Genomic DNA, 19,420 nt, shown 5'->3' with positions numbered 1-19,420 from the left:
GTTCCCAGAACCCTCATCGGATGAATGACAACTGCCTGTAATTCCAGCTCCAGGGGATTCAAAGCCTCTGGCCTCCTCAGGGACCTGCACTCATGTACATATGGACATACAGACATGCAGATATATGAAATTAAAAAATGGAAAGAGTGTTAAAAAGGACAGGCAGGGCAGGAAGGAGCCTCAAGGCACACCACTCAAACCCTCTTTCACATCTAGCACAGAGACAGTACATATTATTAATAATTATATTATGGGTGATGCTGTTTCACAACTTACAGATTGCTTTCACACACATTAGCTTCTTGATACAAGGTCCAATATGGCCAGTGGCCATGCATGCCAATCTTACTCACGTGGTGGGATATATGGGCAGTGAAACTTTTTGCTAAAATCAAGATTCACCATATCTAATACTGCTCTGCTGAAATAAATTTTATTGAGCAGCAAATAACATATTTTCTTTGTTTATGGCACTACGGTGAACATAAAAATCCTGTAGGGCAGTAGTCACAAATAAACAGTAAATCAATTGGTCTTTCAACACTTTTGAGAAGTCAAAGGGGATGACAGATTCTCCCCAAAATAATTTTCAATGAACTCCAAATGCCAAAACGTCACTGGAATCTTTTTAGAAACTTTTATTTTCAGAAGCGAGTTTGTGTGTGTGTGTGTGTGTGTGTGTGTGTGTGTGTGTGTGTGTGAGAGAGAGAGAGAGAGAGAGAGAGAGAGAGAGAGAGAGAGAGAGAGAGAGAGAGAGAGAGAGAGAGAGAGAGAGAGAGAGAGCCTGTTTCCTCCCAGAGCAGAGCAGGAGTCGCCATGGGTTTAATTTGTTGAAAACTTCACCTTGGATAGGGGAGGGGAATGAGGAGTTCATTGCCCTCTCTGCGTTTCCTTTTTCTTCGGCTACCTCTCCTAACTACCGTGGGTGTTCCTTATATCCCGGATTTCTCAGGAGACTAGTGACAGCAAGTCAGAAGCAGAGTACAAGCCCAAATGTTTCTGACTACACGGACTGGAGGAAGGCACCGAGAAGTCCAGCCTCCTGGACAGGGGGCGGAATACCGCTCCTAAACTCAGTGATGCGCAGGCGCAGCGGGCGGGAAGGTCTCGGGCCCACTTCTCCGGTGTGCGGCTGCGCACTGAGTCGCCGCCAGCCGTCCCGGAAGCGCTGGCCTGAGTTCGCGCCACGTCTCTCCAGGGAGCCCCTCCCCGCTCTCTGCAGTCCCTGCGTCCGTCCGAGCCGCTGCTCCCAGGACCAGGCCCAGAGCATCATGGGCAGCGAGGCCCCTCGCGCTTCATCCTTCCAGATGCTGCTGCTGCTGTTTCTGCTCCTGCTCCGGGCCGAGCGACTGCGGGGCGCTGAGCTCACCTTCGAGCTGCCGGACAACGCCAAGCAGTGTTTCCACGAAGAGGTGGAGCAGGGCGTGAAGTTCTCTCTGGATTACCAGGTGCGGCCCGAGCCGCGTCTCACCGGGGCACTAGCGCGCCGCCATCCGGAGAGGCTAAGATTAGCCACCAGAGGCTGCTGCGGGGGTCGGGGATAACCCTAGACCGGTTGACATGCCCCTGAAAAGAGACGTTTGTATCATCCAGAGAACCCACCCGAAGCGGGCTAGGGTGGTTGGGGAGTTAGGCAGGCTACAGGTGCGCGCCGAGGATGGGGCGGTCCGTCGCCAACCCGTGTCCTGCAGAATGGACCAGAATGACCTCCCCAGGTACCTTCAACTCAGCGAACCCCAGTTCTGATTAGCTGACACAGGCTGGCAGTCTTTCTCAACTGTCTCTTGGGCTGCATTTCTTGTAGGTGCTGAAGCCATCCCCATCTTTTCCAGTTGTTGTTGGGGTGAGCTAGTGGCAGTGATAAAGGAGTTTTTGGAAAGGAGGGTTCAGCACAGATTTTTGAGCCTTGGCAGTGTTCACAAGGAGAAACCCCCCCAACCCCCAACCCCCCATGTGGTTACTCGGCTTGCTTTTTACCATATGGCTCAGCAAAGTCAGGCCCTGCAGGGACATATCTAATAGCTAACAGTTGCTTTGTTAAAGGGTCTGCTCCCTAGGGTTAGGGAGCAGGGCTAGGGGCAGTATCGGAGGGATGAGTGACTGTTGGGGCAAGACTTCTAAAAATGAGGTGACGCAGGCAGCCCCAATGGTGCATATCCAGCAGCCCTTCTGTGGTGGAAGCTCTGAAGGATGCTTCTGTTTGAAGACAACCTCCCTCGTGTATGATGGAGTCACTGATGAGAGCACTCTCACATCTGTGGACAACATGCAAAGTGTGTGTATGTGCCTGTCTCCGCCTAGCATAGGCAGTTTAAGAACAAGAACAGTGTTCTTAATGATGTGGCTAGTGAGGCTCCAGAAGCCATCAGGGTAGGCATTCCCCACCAACGGGTGGGTGGGTGGGTGGGGTGTCTATAATCACCAAGCTGATAAGCCTCTGGGCGTGTCTGTGAGGGAGTTTCTCCATTAGCTTGAAGTGTGAAGAACCTTTCTAAGTTTGGGTGCCATCATCCCTTGGGCTGGAGCCCCGGGCCGAATAAGAAGGAGAAAGCCAGTTGAACACCAGCATTCATCTCTCTCTGCTTCCTGACTCTGGATGCCGTGTGACCAGCTGCCTCAGGCTCCTGACACCATGACTTCCCCTCCATGATGAACTAACTGTGCCCCAAACTGATTTGCAGCTAAAATGAACCTTTCCTTCCTTCCTTCCTTCCTTCCTTCCTTCCTTCCTTCCTTCCTTCCTTCCTTCCTTCCTTCCTTCCTTTCCTTCTTTCCCTTCCTTCCTTCCATTGCTTCTGTTGAGCAGAAGCTTCTGTTTTGTCCAAATAACAAGAAAAAATACTGAGTATCATGGCCACTGCCCCTCATTTAACTGCTCAAGCTCAGCAACATGGGACGTGTCATGGCATTTGTGTTGGAAGGTACTAAAGGTTAAATTATAAAATGCTTTACAGTGGTCACTATTAGGGTCAGCATTTCAAAGTCTTGGTTGCCCCCAGTAACACATCCTTTTTATGGTTGTCAGGTTATCACTGGAGGCCACTACGATGTGGACTGCTATGTGGAGGACCCCATGGGGAACATCATCTACAGGGAGACCAAGAAGCAGTATGACAGCTTCACGTACAGGACGGAGGTCAAGGGCGTTTATCAGTTCTGCTTCAGTAATGAATTTTCCACCTTCTCTCACAAGACTGTCTACTTTGACTTTCAAGTGGGTGATGAGCCCCCCATTCTCCCAGACATGGGGAATAGGGTCACAGCTCTCACCCAGGTAAGTGGACGTGACAGGGACAGGACTCGTTGGACCCTCCTGCTCTCAGCATGTTCCTGCTTTTCTGTCCTTGTCTTAGGTCATGAGCAAGAATCACCACCTAGCTTTAAAAGACTGTTCCCCTCTGGTCCCCTGTTTTTAGCCAGAGCCCTCCCCTATCGGATGCTTCTCCTCTTCACCCTTCCAAATGTCTTTTTCTGGCCCAGCACCTCTTTCAAAATTGCACCATGTACCTCTTTGCTGTGTGATATGCTGAGATTGTGAGAACCAAAGCCATGCATCAGGAGTGTGTTGGTGAGGGTAACACAAGCTGCCATAACAAACCTGTATGTCAGTGCCTCGCACACTGGGAGTCTGTTCTCAGAGTGGCCTGGCAAAGGCTGGTGGGTAACTTGGGAATCCAGGCTCTTTTGTTTTTATTCTCATTTCTTCTTCATTTCCCCATTTTTCTTTCCCCCCTCCCTTCTCCCTCTTCATCTCTCCCTCTCTTCCTCTTCCTTACCTTTTATTTATTTACTTTTTTTCACTGAATTCAGGCCTTGTGCCTGCTAAGCACATGCTCTACTACAGAGCTATGTCCCAAGCCCCAAGGCCCTTTCTTACCAGGCTTCAGAGTCCACTGCCTTTGAATAGCAAACGAAGGAGAAGTGAGAATGGCCCAGCTATCCCTTCAAAGCCCCGTCCTCTAGTCACACACATAACTTCCAGTCATGCCTCTTTGGTGAGCACGTGTGTAGCGAGTCAGGATGAGAGGATGGCTACCAAGTACAGTCTCTGAACAGCAAATCACCTCTGGGGAAGAGAAATCATGATGTTTTTGGAGGATGTGTAGTTTCCATTGACCCCCATGGCTCTCAAGATTATTGGCCCCAGCCTCCCTCCTGAGTTCTCTCTCCTTCTGTTTAAGCTCCGCCTTGCTCCCCCACACAGGCTGGCCTTCCTGAGGGTGAGGACTCTGGGATCTGTTTGCCTTCTTAGTCTCAATACTTCAGTGTAGGAGGCATTGCACCCAAAGGAGCTCACCAAATATTTGTCTTATGACTGATCACCATGGCCTGGGAAACCTGTAAGACAGGAATAACTATCTATGGCGACACTTATTCTAGGACCAAAGCCAGAATGTCTCAAGTCTCCAAGGAGGCCAGCATTTCCCTGTTTGCCCTCTGAGGAGACCATATGTTCTGTTTCTTTTTGCCTCACGCCCGGTCTTTCACCAACTCTGGACAGTTGGAGGACAGAGATGCATTGCCCAGTACAGCAGCCACTATGCACGTTTAGCTGTTTAAATAAAAGTTAAAAGATCCAGCCGAAGGTAGAGGTTGTTCTGTTGGTCACTGATGAAACTGGAAGATTCCGTAAGCCTGAGTTTAAGGGCTCCCTTGTGCACCAATGGGAGAAAACGAGAGAGAAAAGGTTATTGAGATAGGGCTGCAGAGAAAGCCTTTCCTGGAGCTTGGGTTCCAGTGTGACCGATCCTATCGCAAGGAAGAGAGGGCAGTGGAGTTTGTGAAGTTCTTCTTTCACCAGCCTGTTTTCACTCGATATCATATGGTTCCCCTTTCAGCCACATCCCCTGAAGCAAGGTAGGGTATCAGCTAACTGAAATTTTGTGGTAACAAGCTGAAGAGCTTTCCGGTAGACTAGCCCTGATGGGGGCAGATCCAGTGGATGGGGAGACAGCATGCTTTTATAAGGTTAGGGTAGTGCTCTCCTGTGGGTGTCACTGTTGGTGACATAATGCTTTAGGGAGGGCTTAGGCCATGTGTCCTCATTGTGTGCTGTGGTTTGGATATGGTTTTGGCCCCCGGAGGTTCAGATTGGAGTCTTGGTCTCCAATGTAGCAGTATGGAGAGGTGAGGGAACTGTGCTGAAGTGTCAGGCTAGGGCCAAGGGTCAGAGGAATTCCCAGTTAGTGGATCCAGTTGAACAGGAAGGTGGAATTGTTGCATACAGCTGTACAAGGAGGTAGGGTTATTACATATAGATAAACAAGGAGGCAGGGTTGTTATACACAGTTGAACAAGGAGGCAGGCTTAGTTAATCTTGGTAGGAACTCTCTGTAAGGTGAATCTTCAGGCTGTAAAGATCTAGGGGAGAAAGCTAAAGTGGGCATTTTCTGCAGAGACTATCAACATTTGCACTAGGACCACGGGGGAAGGCTTCACCATTTTCCCAGGGGTCTAAGACACTGGAGTCCTTGGCCATGCCCAGGTCAACAGCTCACATCCACTCAGGACTTCATTCACTTAGAGCCTCCCCCACTACCTCCATTAGCATTAATCAATTCTATTTTATATTTCTATTTTTAAAGATTTATTATTTTATGTGTTATGAGTGTTTTTGCCTGTAAGTATAGCTGTACACCATGTGCATGCAGTACCTAAGAGGGTCAGAAGAGGGTATCTCATCCCCTGGGACTGGAGTTACAGTTGTGAACTGCCATGTAGGTGCTGAGAATCAAACCGTGGTCCTCCGAAAGAGAAGTCTGTGCTCTTAACCATAGGCCTATCCACGAGCCATCTGTGCAGTCCCATTATTATTAATTTTCATGAGTCAGTGGATTTAGTTGATTACTTTTACTCATCATCCAGAGCTTGGGGAAAAGGTTATTTATTGGAATGTAGTGGCTGTTCCTCTCCCAGCAACAGTTAACTGCCTATAGATCCTCAGTGAGAGGTTGGGCCTTGTGACTACCCCCATGACAGAAGATTGACAGGCCCAATCTTGTGCAGGTCGTCACAGCTGCTGGAGTAGGGACTCATGCTCTTCAGCAGGCCTGATACGTTAGTGGTCCATTGAACAGACATGGTAGCTCAATGCTGCACCCATCTCTCCCTCACAACTCTGGGTGCTGAGAGTCTGGGCAGGCTCGGTGGTCCTCTCCTCATAGTCTCACAGAGCTGAGATGGAGTTGTTGACCAGATGGTGTTCTTACCCAGAAGAGGAAGCATCGTCTGCTTCTTGTTAGCCAGACTGTTGGCCAGATTCAGTTCTGTATGGTCAGATGGCTAGGGACCCTGTTTCATTGCCAACCATTATGCTGTCAGCCCCTTGAGACATTTTTCTGATTTTTGTAGGGTTTGTCTTCTTTCGGCTAGAGAGAGTATCTGCTGAAAGGGTTTGTGTGAGTAGATCAGGCCACAGGGTCATTTCCCTCCCTTTCTTAAATTCAGCTCTGCCTAGTAACTGTAACCACAGGTGTGGTGGCTCCCCTCGCCATACATTCCTAGGTGGGGAGGGAGCAAGGACTGGTGGTGGTGTTCCAGACATTTTCAGAGATCTGCCTATGACATAGACTATTTTAGCAGGCATAAGAAATGGTGAAGTGGTATGTGTTACATGTGATCATATGTGTGTATTTGTATGGTTATGTGTTCACACGTGTTTATGATTATACATAAAACTATAAGGCATCCATTATATAGTATAATAAGCAGTTAATTCAAAGTTCGTCATAATTGTGACTAGTTCACACTGCTGTTAATTAGCTTGTGTACCTCAGGCAGTTCATGTAGCCTCTTTGAGCCTCAGTTTCCCCATCAATAAGGTTAAGTAAGCTACAATCTAGCTGTCTTTCACTGAGGGTGGTGACCATGCTTGTCAGGGCATTGTGAAATTAAATAAGAGAAACAGGATAGGGCTTGAAACATGGACAGTCCAGTCAGATGCTAATTCTGTCACTTAACTAAACGTGTGATTGGACAAGTTACACCCTCTGAGCTCCCAGTAGGCTTTTCTGTAGGTTTATGAAACCACATAAAGTGTTTAACACAGACCCCTCAGAGGCATCAGTAGATGATGCCTAGGATGCTTTTATGAACCTTGGCTGCTAGCTCCTACCCTGCCTGACTTAGGGTTGACAACTGACCGATTTTTCTCTTCCTGCCTAGATGGAATCTGCCTGTGTAACTATTCATGAGGCTCTGAAGACTGTGATCGACTCCCAGACACATTATCGTCTGCGAGAGGCCCAGGACAGAGCCAGAGCTGAAGACCTGAATAGTCGAGTGTCTTACTGGTCTGTTGGAGAGACTATTGCCCTGTTTGTGGTCAGCTTCAGCCAGGTGCTACTGCTGAAAAGCTTCTTCACAGAAAAACGGCCCATGAACAGAGCGGTCCACTCCTAGCCACGCTGGACCACTCCACAGCCCCTTGCACCCTAGGGTCTCCAGTCCCTGCAGGGACGGAGGTGTGACACAGGGTGCAGGGAGAACAAAGGCCACACCTTGTTGTCTGTGCACATATCCGATCCTTGCACTCCAGCAACTGGAGGTCACAGAGCCAGTAATCCGAAGCATCTAATTCTGTTGTGTGTGTAACATTAACCAAAAGGTTTACGGGTCAGCCTAGGGATTGGCCACTGTTGGGGGCGGCAGGGATCCAGCATCCAGTCTGTGGGAGAACTCCGAGGACCTGCGCCTCCAGGGTGGCTTAGGGTTCTGCCACTGCTCTGTGATACATGGGTCATTGGGTTGTTGTGTCCTCATCCATCTGGAGGAGAAAGGAACTCTCGGTTTTTGCCTTTCTTCCCATGAGCCTCTCTGTACCTAAGGATATCAGGTCTAGCCTGGAAGCAGTAGGGTCAACCGTACAACCAGGACCCAAATGGAGAGTGAGTGCCCTTGGTGATCTCTATCTCTTGGAGGCAGAACTGTGCTAATAAAAACCAAGTTTGAGCACTCTGGAAGGGTGTGCCTCTATTTTGTTGCCTTAAGGGTACTTCTAGCTTAACGCGGAGCGAGGGTGTAAACAGTGTGATAGAGAACAGTATGGGGTAGAGATGTGGAGAAGAGCCAGTGAGCCATGCCCCTCCCAAGGGAATGGAAACAGGAAGACCCCTTCCCATTCCTGTCACTCAGCAGGCTGTGCAAAGACTGTATACAAACTCATTCCTCTTTGACAACAGCCATGCCCTGTCTGCATGATCTGCTCCCTCATTTCCTGTTAATCAGATATAGTCTTTTAATTTAGGGTGGCACCATCACACTTGCCCCAATGCCCTTGCCTTTAGGAAGGTAATAATGCATACTTATGGAATATGATGGATCTGGAAGGAAGATAGGGTGTCCATCTAAAAGGAAGCTAGCAAGGAATCTGAGAATCCAAGCTGACAATAACAGTGTGGGAAAGGGCAAAACAATCCTTTGAGAAGACACCTTAGAAACCTTATTACTTAGCTTGGATGAAAGATAAATTTGTTTTCTGTGTGTTTTTGATGGTATTTTGTCTCTTATTTTGAAATAAGTACTATGTATTTTTAAGAGATTGGTTTGTGAACTGTAGGGCAAAGTGAGAAATGATAAACTTTCATGTATCTGCTGCCTAGGTTTACAGCACATGTGGGCTGTCTCTACCCAGATTGGCAGAGCACGCTTCTCACATCTGGGCCGTCTCTATCCAGATTGACAGAGCACACCTGGGCTGCTACTTTTTGATTTTGTTTGTTTTGTAACAGTTCTTGCTATGTAGCTCAGGTAAGGCCTCTGTCAATCCTCCCGAGGGCTGTTTTAGCTGGTGTGCACCATCACATCTAGCTTTGACCTGTACTTCTTAGATGCTCCCTAACTGCATGCTCTTTGCCAGTCCAGTTTCTGTGGTAACCACCAACTTGAACTTACTGTTCTTCAGTCACTGAAGAGTCTAAGAAGTCAAGACCATCACTGTAATACAACTTCTCTTGTTATTCGAGAGAGAGAGAAAGAGAGAGAGAGAGAGAGAGAGAGAGAGAGAGAGATTGATTGATTGATTATGTTCTCTAACTTTTAGAAAAAAAAGGAATAGAATTGCCAATGTCTTCTGCATATAACCTTATTTAAATGTCAGGAGAACAGACTAAGGGAGACACTGCCTTATTCATTCAGTTTTGGAGAGAATGTTTGCAATGAAACTTACAGTTTGTTTATTCTTTGCCAAATATTTTTGAGCAACTATATACTAGTAACAAGCTTAATAATTACCCACACCAAAGATCTAATTTTTAACCTGTCAGGTTTTATAGTTCTCCAGCTCATGAAGCAAAATTTAAAATGAAAGACCTTTAAATAGAGAAATCTATTAGATACTGCAAATAAAATTTTCAAAATAGGTGTGGTGTGTAGTAGGAGAGATGAATGAGAATTTAGGGAGGAAAGAGAAATGGAAAATCTGAGCATGTATTGGATTTCGGATCTCAAGTCACTTTGATGCCTTTTGATGAATCCCAGTAGTCAAAACCTTTACCAAGTTAATGCTCAAACTATCTTTCAGAGCCTTGTTCATTATGAAGAGTTTTAGATACAAATTTTAAAGTGTGGGAGACCTTATGGTTTCTCCAGCCTTCTTTGTGTATTCAAGAAGAAGGCACTCCCTTGCTTCAAGCCTGTGCTCCCTGGAGGAGACTCCCATTCACATATAGGAAGAGGTGTTCAATGCATTTGAATAGGAAATACTCAGTTTTTTTGGCCCTTCGGAATTTGAAACTAGAATCTACCATGCGTCATTGTGTCATCATGAACAAGGTGATGAGCTGCTTGCTCTGAACTGCCCTTATTCATGAGGTGGACATGAGAAAGTGTTTTGACTGGACAAGGAGTTGGACCATACACATCATTGTTGAGCAGAATTCACTCTCAGCAAGATCTATTTAAGCCTGGATGCTACCAACAGGAAGAGCTGAAAGGCACATCTGTTACCAGCTTACCCAGGAGACTGAATCCCTGTGGAAAAGAAAGACGACTTCTGACATCCCTTGAGGGTTAGTATTCTTAAGGGAAAGAAGGCATTAAAAACCAAGGACTGGGTACATAGAAGGTATAAGGTGGGCACTTTCAGGAACTTGTGTCGAAGCTCATAGGAGGGGGAAGAAGGGGGAAATTGAAAGAGGGAGTGAAGAAGGGATGGGAAAGATATCTAATGAAATATGGTGTGCTGTAGCTGAAGTTTTCCTGGTTCTGCCTGGCCCACGGTTAGGACAAATCTCTCTCACCCACCAGTCCTGCAGCTGCTCGGACCCTAGTAAACACACAGAGACTTATATTACTTATAAAGTATATGGCTGTGGCAGGCTTCTTGCTAACTGTTCTTATATCTTAAATTAACCCATTTCTATAAGTCTATACTTTGCCACAAGGCTCATGGCTTACAGGTATCTTACATCATGCTTCTCATGGTGGTGGCTGGCAGCGTCTCTCTGCTTCAGCCTTCCACTTCCCAGAATTCTCCTCTCTCCTTGTCCCACCTATACTTCCTGCCTGCCCCCTGGCCAATCAGTACTTTATTTATCAATCAATCATCCACAGCAGTGTGCTACATACTGTAGGTTTGAAAAACAAGTGGAGCTTCTGCAGAGACTTTATTTTGTTAAAATATTTTCTAAACAGGGTAAAATAAAGAGCATTTGGCCAGGAATAAAATTAATATATGCTAAAGGTTTTATTTTATTCCATAATCAGCAGTTGAAGATTCTGGATGCTACAGATAAGGTACTTTTGCTGGCTCCTCCCACTTCCTGTGGTTTTTGACTGGGATTGGCAGTACACTAGCTTTTCTTTGCTCTTCACTGGGGTTGCAGTGGTCGTGGGCTGTAGTCCTTTGAAGGATGGTTCATTTTATCTCAATACAAACAAGCACTTCAAAATAAAACAGAAAATGACTGCTTGTTTGGGATTAACAAGGAGCCCACAACCAACCTATGGCCTTTTTTTTTTTTTTTGTATTTAATTCCTCTAAGAAGATCGCCATTGGTGGTTGAGTAAGACTTCTAAGCTGTGGAGATATAGGGATGAAGTTGTCAATGGTTTACAAAACTGTTTGCTACTATTCTGACATTCCAAGACAGTTAAGAAGTCCCGCTAGGCTCTCTAGTGAATGCCAAAGTATACAGCTTCTTTTGGAACTTGTTTCAACAGAATCTTTAAAAAGTCCTATTTCTTGGGTTGTCAGGATGGTGCAATAGGTAAAGGTGCTTGCTGCCAAGCCTGAGGAACCGAGTCCAATCCTGGGGACCCACACAGTAGAGGGAGAAAACTGACACCCACAGTTTTCTCTGACCTCCACATGTGTGCCGTGGCATGTTCATGCCCTTCCCCAGTTCATATACACACATACACACAGCATGCATGCATGCTCTTACAAACAATATGTAAATGATTTAAAAAGTCATCTCTCTTGGCAGTTGTTTTCCATAGCAAAGGGGAATAGGTACAAGTAGGGTGGGTGTCTTGTGTGATACAAGAGGAAGAAAAAAAATCACAGCCTTCTCTTCAGGATCAATATGCACTCTTCTGATTACAACCTGGCTAATTATACAGTTTGCCTTCAAAAAGAGAAGAACTGTATTTCAATTAAAAAATGTCACCTCAATTTATAAGTCATATTTCTGGTAATTAAGATACTAGCTTAAAAATGGATCCTTGGCCTACAAAGCAAGTTCCAGGAAAGGTACAAAGCTACACAGAGAAACCCTGTCTCGAAAAACAAAAAACAAACAAAACAAAACAAAAAGGATCCTTTGCCCTGCCTCCAGGCAAGATGCTCTCCTCCATGATCTTATGACTTACTGAAGGCCCACAGTGTTGGGACCAAGTGACAGGGATTGAAACTCTGGGCCCAAATAAATCTTTCTTTCTTTAAATCAGTTCTCTGTGGGATTTTTGTCACAGTGATGAGAAAGTGCCTAACACAGATGCACTTTTAAAACACAGGAATGTTAAAAATAAAAAGATGAAAAGGCTTTTCAGAAAATATCAACTGAGTGAAAAGAGGAGAAATGATCATGACATCTGGTGACCAGAACTCAAAGTGAATTGTCACCCTAGGCTGTAGAAGGAAAGGAATGATAGGTCAGTGGATACAACTGAGAAGCTGCACAAGGGCACAGAGAGCCACAGATGGAGGGGGCAGCAGTGACTCATGCGTGAAAACTCTGTTTCCAGCCAGAGCCTCAGACATCTTGAGGCATCATGAGTGTGGGCCCAGGGGCCCAGGTAACAGCTTCTTAGATCAAGTGAGGTAGATGAGTTGGAAACTGGAGGGACATTGGGGCCACGTTCGAGGTTTATTTTTCCAGACTCTTCCCCACTCTAAGACATTTTAAAATTTGGGGCCAGCAAGAACATGAAAAAGAAAAGCTTTAGTAAAACCAGAGACCTCAGTCCTCAGTTTCATTGGACACTCCGCACTTCAGGAACCATTGACACAGAGAGAGTGGAGCTGCTGGTCTTCAGGGAATGAGAAAGAAATGATCAACAAGAATGAGAAGTAAGTTATCTGCAGAGGAAAAACTGGAAACTCAGTGCCTTCTGAGACATTTATTAAGAGAAAACCCTGAAGTGCTGTCTAGAAGAAACTCAGCCTAGAACAGACCTAAAATCCTTTCCTTTGTTTATATTAGGCAGAGCCTATGTTCCTGGTTGTCCTGGAACTTACTAAGATCAAACTGTCATTGAACTTGCTGTGATCCTCCTGCCTCTTCCACTTGAGTTCTGGGATTACAGGCATGCACCACTAGGCCAAACCTGTAGACCTAAACTCTTGGAGTTCAAGTGCAAAAGCTATGGGTGGCCAGCCTAAAATTTGAAGAAATTCAGGGGGTGGAAAACACAAAAACCATTCTTGAATAAACTACCCCAGAAAAATTCTATCTGGGAAAAAGAATGGGGCTCATGCAAGGCAGAGAAGAATGTATAGGGATGAATATGGTCTAAGTAAATGACATAACTAAATGAAAATGTCTGTATGAAACCCATCACCATGTCAATAACTTTAAGCCCATTTTAAAAAAAGCAGCTTTTGAGCAATCATGTTATCTACCAATTTTCACAGACAACAATGGAAAAATCTAGTATGAATACATTTTATGAATCTTAATAATTTAAGCATAGCAAAATAAAGAATTAAGGGGTGAGGGAAGTTGAAGAAAGTATAAATGCTAACTTTCTAATTTTTCCTGAGAATTTGGGAGTAATACTAATTTTAATAACTATGGAAAAATAGCAATCAGTTCCTGCTCTAAGCAATTCTAGTTCTATTGCTTCATGTGGAGCATCTAACAGCTCTCGTTGACAAAAACATCTAGACATTCCACTTTTGTGAATGAGGAACACAGCACAGAGATTTCAGTCAACTTTTCCCAGGGCAATCTGGTTAGTAAATGTAAGGTGAGGAAAACTATTTACTCATCTTTCTAGTAAGTCACTAAGATTAGCTCCAGCCACTCCTGAGGCCATCTGATGAAGGAAGTCTTGGTCAGGGACAACAGTGGTCACTGGAGCTGGGGTAGTCAGCTTTGTCCTTTTCTAAGTCCTGTGCCACTGAGGTGGTCACTTTTAAGCCTTGGATAGAAAAGTCCTGTCGTCTAACTGTGACCATAGCAGACAGAGGTTAAAACACTTAAAAGACAGGGACCTGGGGCCAGGGTGCCAGCTCAGTTGATGAAATATTTGTCACACAAGCATGAAGACTGGAGCCTGGACCTCAGAACCCACATGAAACCCAGGCATTGTGGTGTGAACTTATGTGCCCAGAGCTGGCCATCTAGCCTAGCCAACTTGGTGAGCTCCAGGCCAATGAGAGACATTGTCTCAAAAATAGGTGGATGCTCACTGACAAATGACAGCAGAGGTTGTCTTCTGGCCTCCACATATACACACATGAACATATACCTGCATACACAGCAGAAACCCATTTCCTGAGGTCTTTGTTTGTGACTTGCAAATGACTCTCTTCTCCCTGTGTCCCTAGACAGTTTCTTAAAATATATTCATTTTTGACACAAACATACCCCAGCCCATGACCAATGGTATTGGGCATATACCATCCAATTCTCTCAATCTATGTTGCTTTAAAAATTAATTATATTCTACTCAGAATCACCATTTTATCAAGTTTGGGTGTTTTACAGCTTGAGTTAGTTGCTCCCTCTTGTCTCCTTTATGAAATATTGACCTGTACAAATATGCTCAGAGGATAGAGCAGATTGATAATGATCCCGTTTTGACTGTCACTTAGGAGCTGTGTGAGGATGGGCACATTACACAGTCTCTCCTTTCTGAGCCTCAGTTTCCTCATTTGTAAGAAATATGATATTAAGGGACATGCACAATGATGTTCATTGCAGCACAGTGCATGGGATGAAACATTGGATACAATCCAAATGCCCGTCAGGAGGGGGCTGGATAAACAAACTGTGGATGACTTACATGTGGGAATACTTTACTATGGTTGGAAATGAATGGAATGCTCCCTACACAGTCATATGAAATGATATTGAAAGTATATTGAAGAGTGAAAAAACATTACAAAGTGTTCCAGTGTGATACTCCTCAGTTATCGTCAAAAGCATGCAGAAAGCTGTACTCTTATGAGCAAGCTACGTTTGTGTGCCTATACAAACACACTAAAATACATATTAAACATTTAAAAACACAGATTGGACATCATGGCATAAAATGGAAGGTTATCACACTAGGATGGAGGGTGAGAAATGGGGGCAGGGAGGGCTACAAAAAGATGCTTCACTTTAATGTGGAGTGTTATTTTCTTCTTTTAAAGAACTGAAATATATATGACAAAATATTATCATCTGTCAGTTCTAGGTGGCAGATATGTGGGTGTTTGTTAGGTTCCCTTTTAAATTTCTTTATATGAAAATCTCAAGAGCAAAGTAAAGAGAAAGGTGCAACTACTACCTGCCTTGTCTCTTAGGGCTGTTGTGGGGCTTTGATAGCAAAATATTTGTGGATGCTCTTAGCAAAGTAAAAGCTCCTTTATGAATGTTAATTCTATAGCCAATCTATTCAATTTGCTGTTGATTCTATTAACTTCCATTGCAAGAGTCCACATTGTCTGGGAGCTTCAGATTTGGGGTGGTGTTTGCAGTCATCAGGATGAGAGTGGCAGTGAGGGTGATGGATAGTGGGGATGGGGGAGTCGGCAGTGATAGAGGGGATGGCAGTACTCATAACAGTAGTGGTGGTCCTGGTGCTGGTAGTAATGATGGGGCAGTGATGATGAAGGTGTGTGTGTGACGGTGATGGTAGTGGTGGTACTGATGTGGTTATGGTGTTGCTGGTGAGATGGTGGCAGTAATGGTGGTGATCGTGGAATGGATCAAGGAGGGTGGTGATGGTGATGATGGAGCACTGATGATAATGTCTGTGGTTGGTTATGGAAGAAGAGACAGTGGTTATGGTGATGGTGACAGTGGTGATAGGGATGGAGGTAGTGGTGGCGGGGATGGTGGTATGGATGGTGGTGATGGCAATGGCAGTGGTAAAGGTGATGTGTGTAGTGAGTAGAACTAGACTTCTCATCTACCTTTGTGCCATGCCTTGTACCACAGAATTTAATAGTTTGGGGGCTGAGTGTCTTACTCTAGTAACACTAAACTTTTTAAAGGTGAACTGAATGACCGTGTACCCCCCACTGCTCCTAGTAAACACTCTTGAAAGCTCTGCATTTAGGCTATAATTTGATATTTCTGTAAGTACTTGGTGCATGCTATCATTTTCTTAGAACTGCAACAATATGAGAGATGACCACAAGAGGACAGCAGAGAAACACCAATAAAGCCTCTCTGTGACTCAAGCCTGAGGGACCACACCATGTTCTCCACTCAGGCAGCTGCTCTGGGCAGGGAAAAACATGTTGCTCAAGGGACTCATGATGCGGGAATCCCAAGACTATTCAAGGTGTCACAGAGTGTCATAGAATTTAAGAACTGTTTAGAAACATCTGTTCAATATCCTTAGCCTCAGCCAGTAGCATCTTGACTGTGACTTAATGGGAAACCTTGAGCCAGAACCACCCAGATGGGTCCCTTATGAGTTTCTAAGCTATAAAAACAAGCATAAGAAATTATTATTTTTTAATCATGTGCTGTTGACCTTGGAAATAACTTATGCTGCAGCAAAAAATCACCGTCACCTCTGGCATGCAGCAGTCAATATGTGCTAACTTTACTTGCTATTCAGGTGACTCTTAAATACAAAGAAGTCATTTCCCTCCCAGTGTTCTCTAATTAAATGCCATCATTTGTGATTATATGTATTATATACTGTATATGCAATATATGATATATGATCGCTATATGTCATATATTATATATGACATGTATACACAATATATTATATATTTTATATATGACATATACAATATATTATGTATTGTGATTTTATATATATAAAATCTTTACAAGTTTGAAGCAGTGATACAAAGCAGTGATATGATAGAAATAACATAAGAACCAATGCCAAGCATGTCTGACCAGTAGACAGTGGGAAAAGAGCTATTAGAAGACAACTAGGAAACAAAACATTGATTCTCAAACCAAAACCTAGTTTTATGTTGTACACAAGAAACATATACGGACAGTCAGAAATAGGAGTACCAAAGGTGCCTGTATAAACAAATGGGAGGACAGGGCAGGTAGCTCAGCTGGTGAAGTGTGTGTCTCACAATCATAAGGACCTGATTTTGCTTCCTGGCACTGTTGTAAGAAACTGTTTGTGGTGGCATGTACTTGCAGTCTCATTGGTGAAGAACTGGAGACAGACAGATCTTATAGCTCACTGGCCAGCCAGTCTAGCCTGCTCAGTGAGCTCCAGACCCCAGATCCTGTCTCAAGAAACAAGGTGAAGCATCCCTAAGGAGCAACCCCCGAGGCTGCTTCAGGCTCCTGGCTTCCATAGCATCTCTCCTCCTCTGCCCCCCAAACTATACAGACACATGAATGAACATAAACAAATAACTGCACAAACACACGGATACGCTAGAAAAAAGAAAAGGGGAAAATATCTAAGTAATTTTCTAGTGTCTGACTTAAGCATTTGGCCTTTGGTAGCTGTGGAATTGTGCTGACAGCCTTGTTAGGGATGGGCAATAGGCCTATGCTGGTCAGTTTATCTTCTGAAAAATGGCCACAGGTCTTAAAAGATGAGCAGAGAGGCCTGAATGTTTACCAGGGCCTCAGCATTATTCAAATACTGGCCTGCATGTATACTTTCTTGAGTGCCCAGCAAAGAGAGTGAGGGAGGTCAAAGGGGATCAGAGCCAATGGCCTGTGTCACAGAAGTGAGCCACAGGGAGCTTGTTTCTCATGCAGAGACACCTAAGTGGATGCTGAAGACATTGACTGGTGTGCCACAGCCCTAACATATTATTAATTTTTTTTGGACATGGGTTCCCAAGGGAAAGAAAATAGAAGAAAACACTTTTAAACATAAAAATTATCTTTATTTCTAGCTAAGGTAATTCTTAGCATGGAAAACTCGGAGTAATTAACTAAAACTCCATCAGAACTAACAAAGAATACAGTATGCTGCCTGGTACACACACACACACACACACGGAATACTTTCCTGTAATCCAACAATAGCTTATCAGAGGAAATTAATGGAAAGAAGATCTAGTGCTTATGAGAACAAAATCACATTTATTTTTTTTTTTACCATTAGAGGAAAAAATGACATATTTTAGCATATTTTTTTAATGTGCTGAATATTTATGGAGCAAATAACTTGATTGACAGCCAAAGAGAAAGTTATAAAACATTAGTCATAGCATTTTCTAATTTGGAAATAAACACACACACACACACACAGAGCAGGAGAGAGAGAGAGAGAGGGACAGAAGGAGGGAGGGAGGGAGGGAGAGGGAGGGAGGGAGGGAGGGAGGGAGGGAGGGAGAGAGAGAGAGAGAGAGAGAGAGAGAGAGAGAGAGAGAGAGAGAGAGAGATAGAGAGAGATTTTGCATTGATAACAGTTCTAAAATTTAACCACCAAACTATCACTACAGTTTTATTCTGGGTTGCAGACCAGGTATGACTTGTAGGTTTTTGTTTTGGTTCATTGCTTATTTGTATTTTTCTCTTAAAAACAGATACATACTATTGACTAATAAGATAAAATCTAAGGGAGAAAAAAATAACATGCTCTTTAATGAAGTCCCCTCATTTTTGTTTGCCCCCAAATTCACACATGGCCATTTACCTCCAACAGCCAATGACTCCACCTTCCCCTGGTAGGGAAAATAATGAGCTATATTGGGAAACTTGAGCCTGGAGTTACAAAGCCAGAACACTTACTAATTAATATACTACATTGCTTATACAGTGGATTGTGGATGGACTTTCTTCATTTCTTCTATACAGACTGGAAGAAAAGTGCATCATTGCAGGAAAAGGATTTTTCCATGAATAACTGGGTTGTGTTCTCAGACATTTTAAGATGAATGGAGACTCATGGCTTTGAAGTGATTATACAACAGAAATGTGTAAATCTCTTAATTTGCCTGATGCAAAACTCTCTGTATAATTGCTACCAATTTCTAGAAAATGAAGGTTATGATTTAGCTATTCTCTGAGGCCATCGGGGAAAAATGGGTCAGGCAGAACCTTGGGTGTTTCATTCCTTTTCTGACAGTGACTCCAGCTTGGAGAAATCCTGTGGAAGTTTTGGTACAAAGGACCAAAACCTCATTTCAGTACCCTGTAGGCTTTTTTCTCAGCCCTGACTGGAGTCTCCAGATGTGAAGCTTATAAGGAGCAGACCAAGTGCATCTCCTATGATAGATGTGTGAACAACCAGCCTCTTGTAACCTCCATCTCTTACATCCAGATCCAGACTCCTTACAACAACACACAGAGGAAGAAAAAATTCCAACAGTAAAAAACAAAAACAAAAAAACAACTCATAAAAGGTACCTGAGGGAAAAGGGTTCTCTGTAGGAAGCCCAAGACCTCTTGCCCTTTCCATTGTGTGAAAAATGGAACCACAGTAAAGATATCAAAACTCTTAGATCAAAATAAAACAGGACTATTCCCCATGGAAGGATGAGTTCAACATTGAATCTATTGTCTGTTCAGTTGCCCCCATTATATCCATTTTGGCTTAATTCTAATTTATTATGAATGGTGATGCAGGAAAGAGGCAAGATCATATTACTCTTGGAGCTCCATAATTGTCACTAATGAGCTATTTCTGTTTATTGTGGTAATTCAGGATAGGGATCAATGGGTTATCAGTTCCTTGCTTAACTTTACCAATCCATATTTTGGGATCTATATACTCACATGGCACCAGAAGCACAGGAAGTCAATTCTTGAATGTTTTTGTGGATGTCCCATTATTAGGACTCCAGGAAAATGAGCTAGGAGACTAGATAATTGAA

General features: G+C 44.1%; 1 protein-coding gene and 1 pseudogene across 1 annotated transcript; both read left to right on the top strand.

Annotated features, from left to right (window-relative positions):
* Positions 1–1,146: 1,146 nt before the first annotated feature.
* Positions 1,147–7,961, top strand: Tmed3 (transmembrane p24 trafficking protein 3). The gene is made up of 3 exons (XM_006991494.4): positions 1,147–1,448; positions 3,026–3,274; positions 7,165–7,961. The coding sequence occupies exons 1-3, from the start codon at positions 1,272–1,274 to the stop codon at positions 7,399–7,401; spliced, it is 663 nt and encodes a 220-aa protein (XP_006991556.3). The 5' UTR covers positions 1,147–1,271; the 3' UTR covers positions 7,402–7,961.
* Positions 7,962–15,339: 7,378 nt separating this feature from the next.
* The window catches only part of LOC121831176 (polyadenylate-binding protein 1-like), a 31,095-nt pseudogene continuing 27,014 nt past the window's right edge, over positions 15,340–19,420 (top strand).

Source organism: Peromyscus maniculatus, chromosome 7, assembly GCF_049852395.1.
Source record: "Peromyscus maniculatus bairdii isolate BWxNUB_F1_BW_parent chromosome 7, HU_Pman_BW_mat_3.1, whole genome shotgun sequence".
Lineage (NCBI taxonomy): Eukaryota > Metazoa > Chordata > Mammalia > Rodentia > Cricetidae > Peromyscus > Peromyscus maniculatus.
Note: the sequence above shows the minus strand (reverse complement) of the source record. Positions and strands in the feature narration are given on the sequence as shown.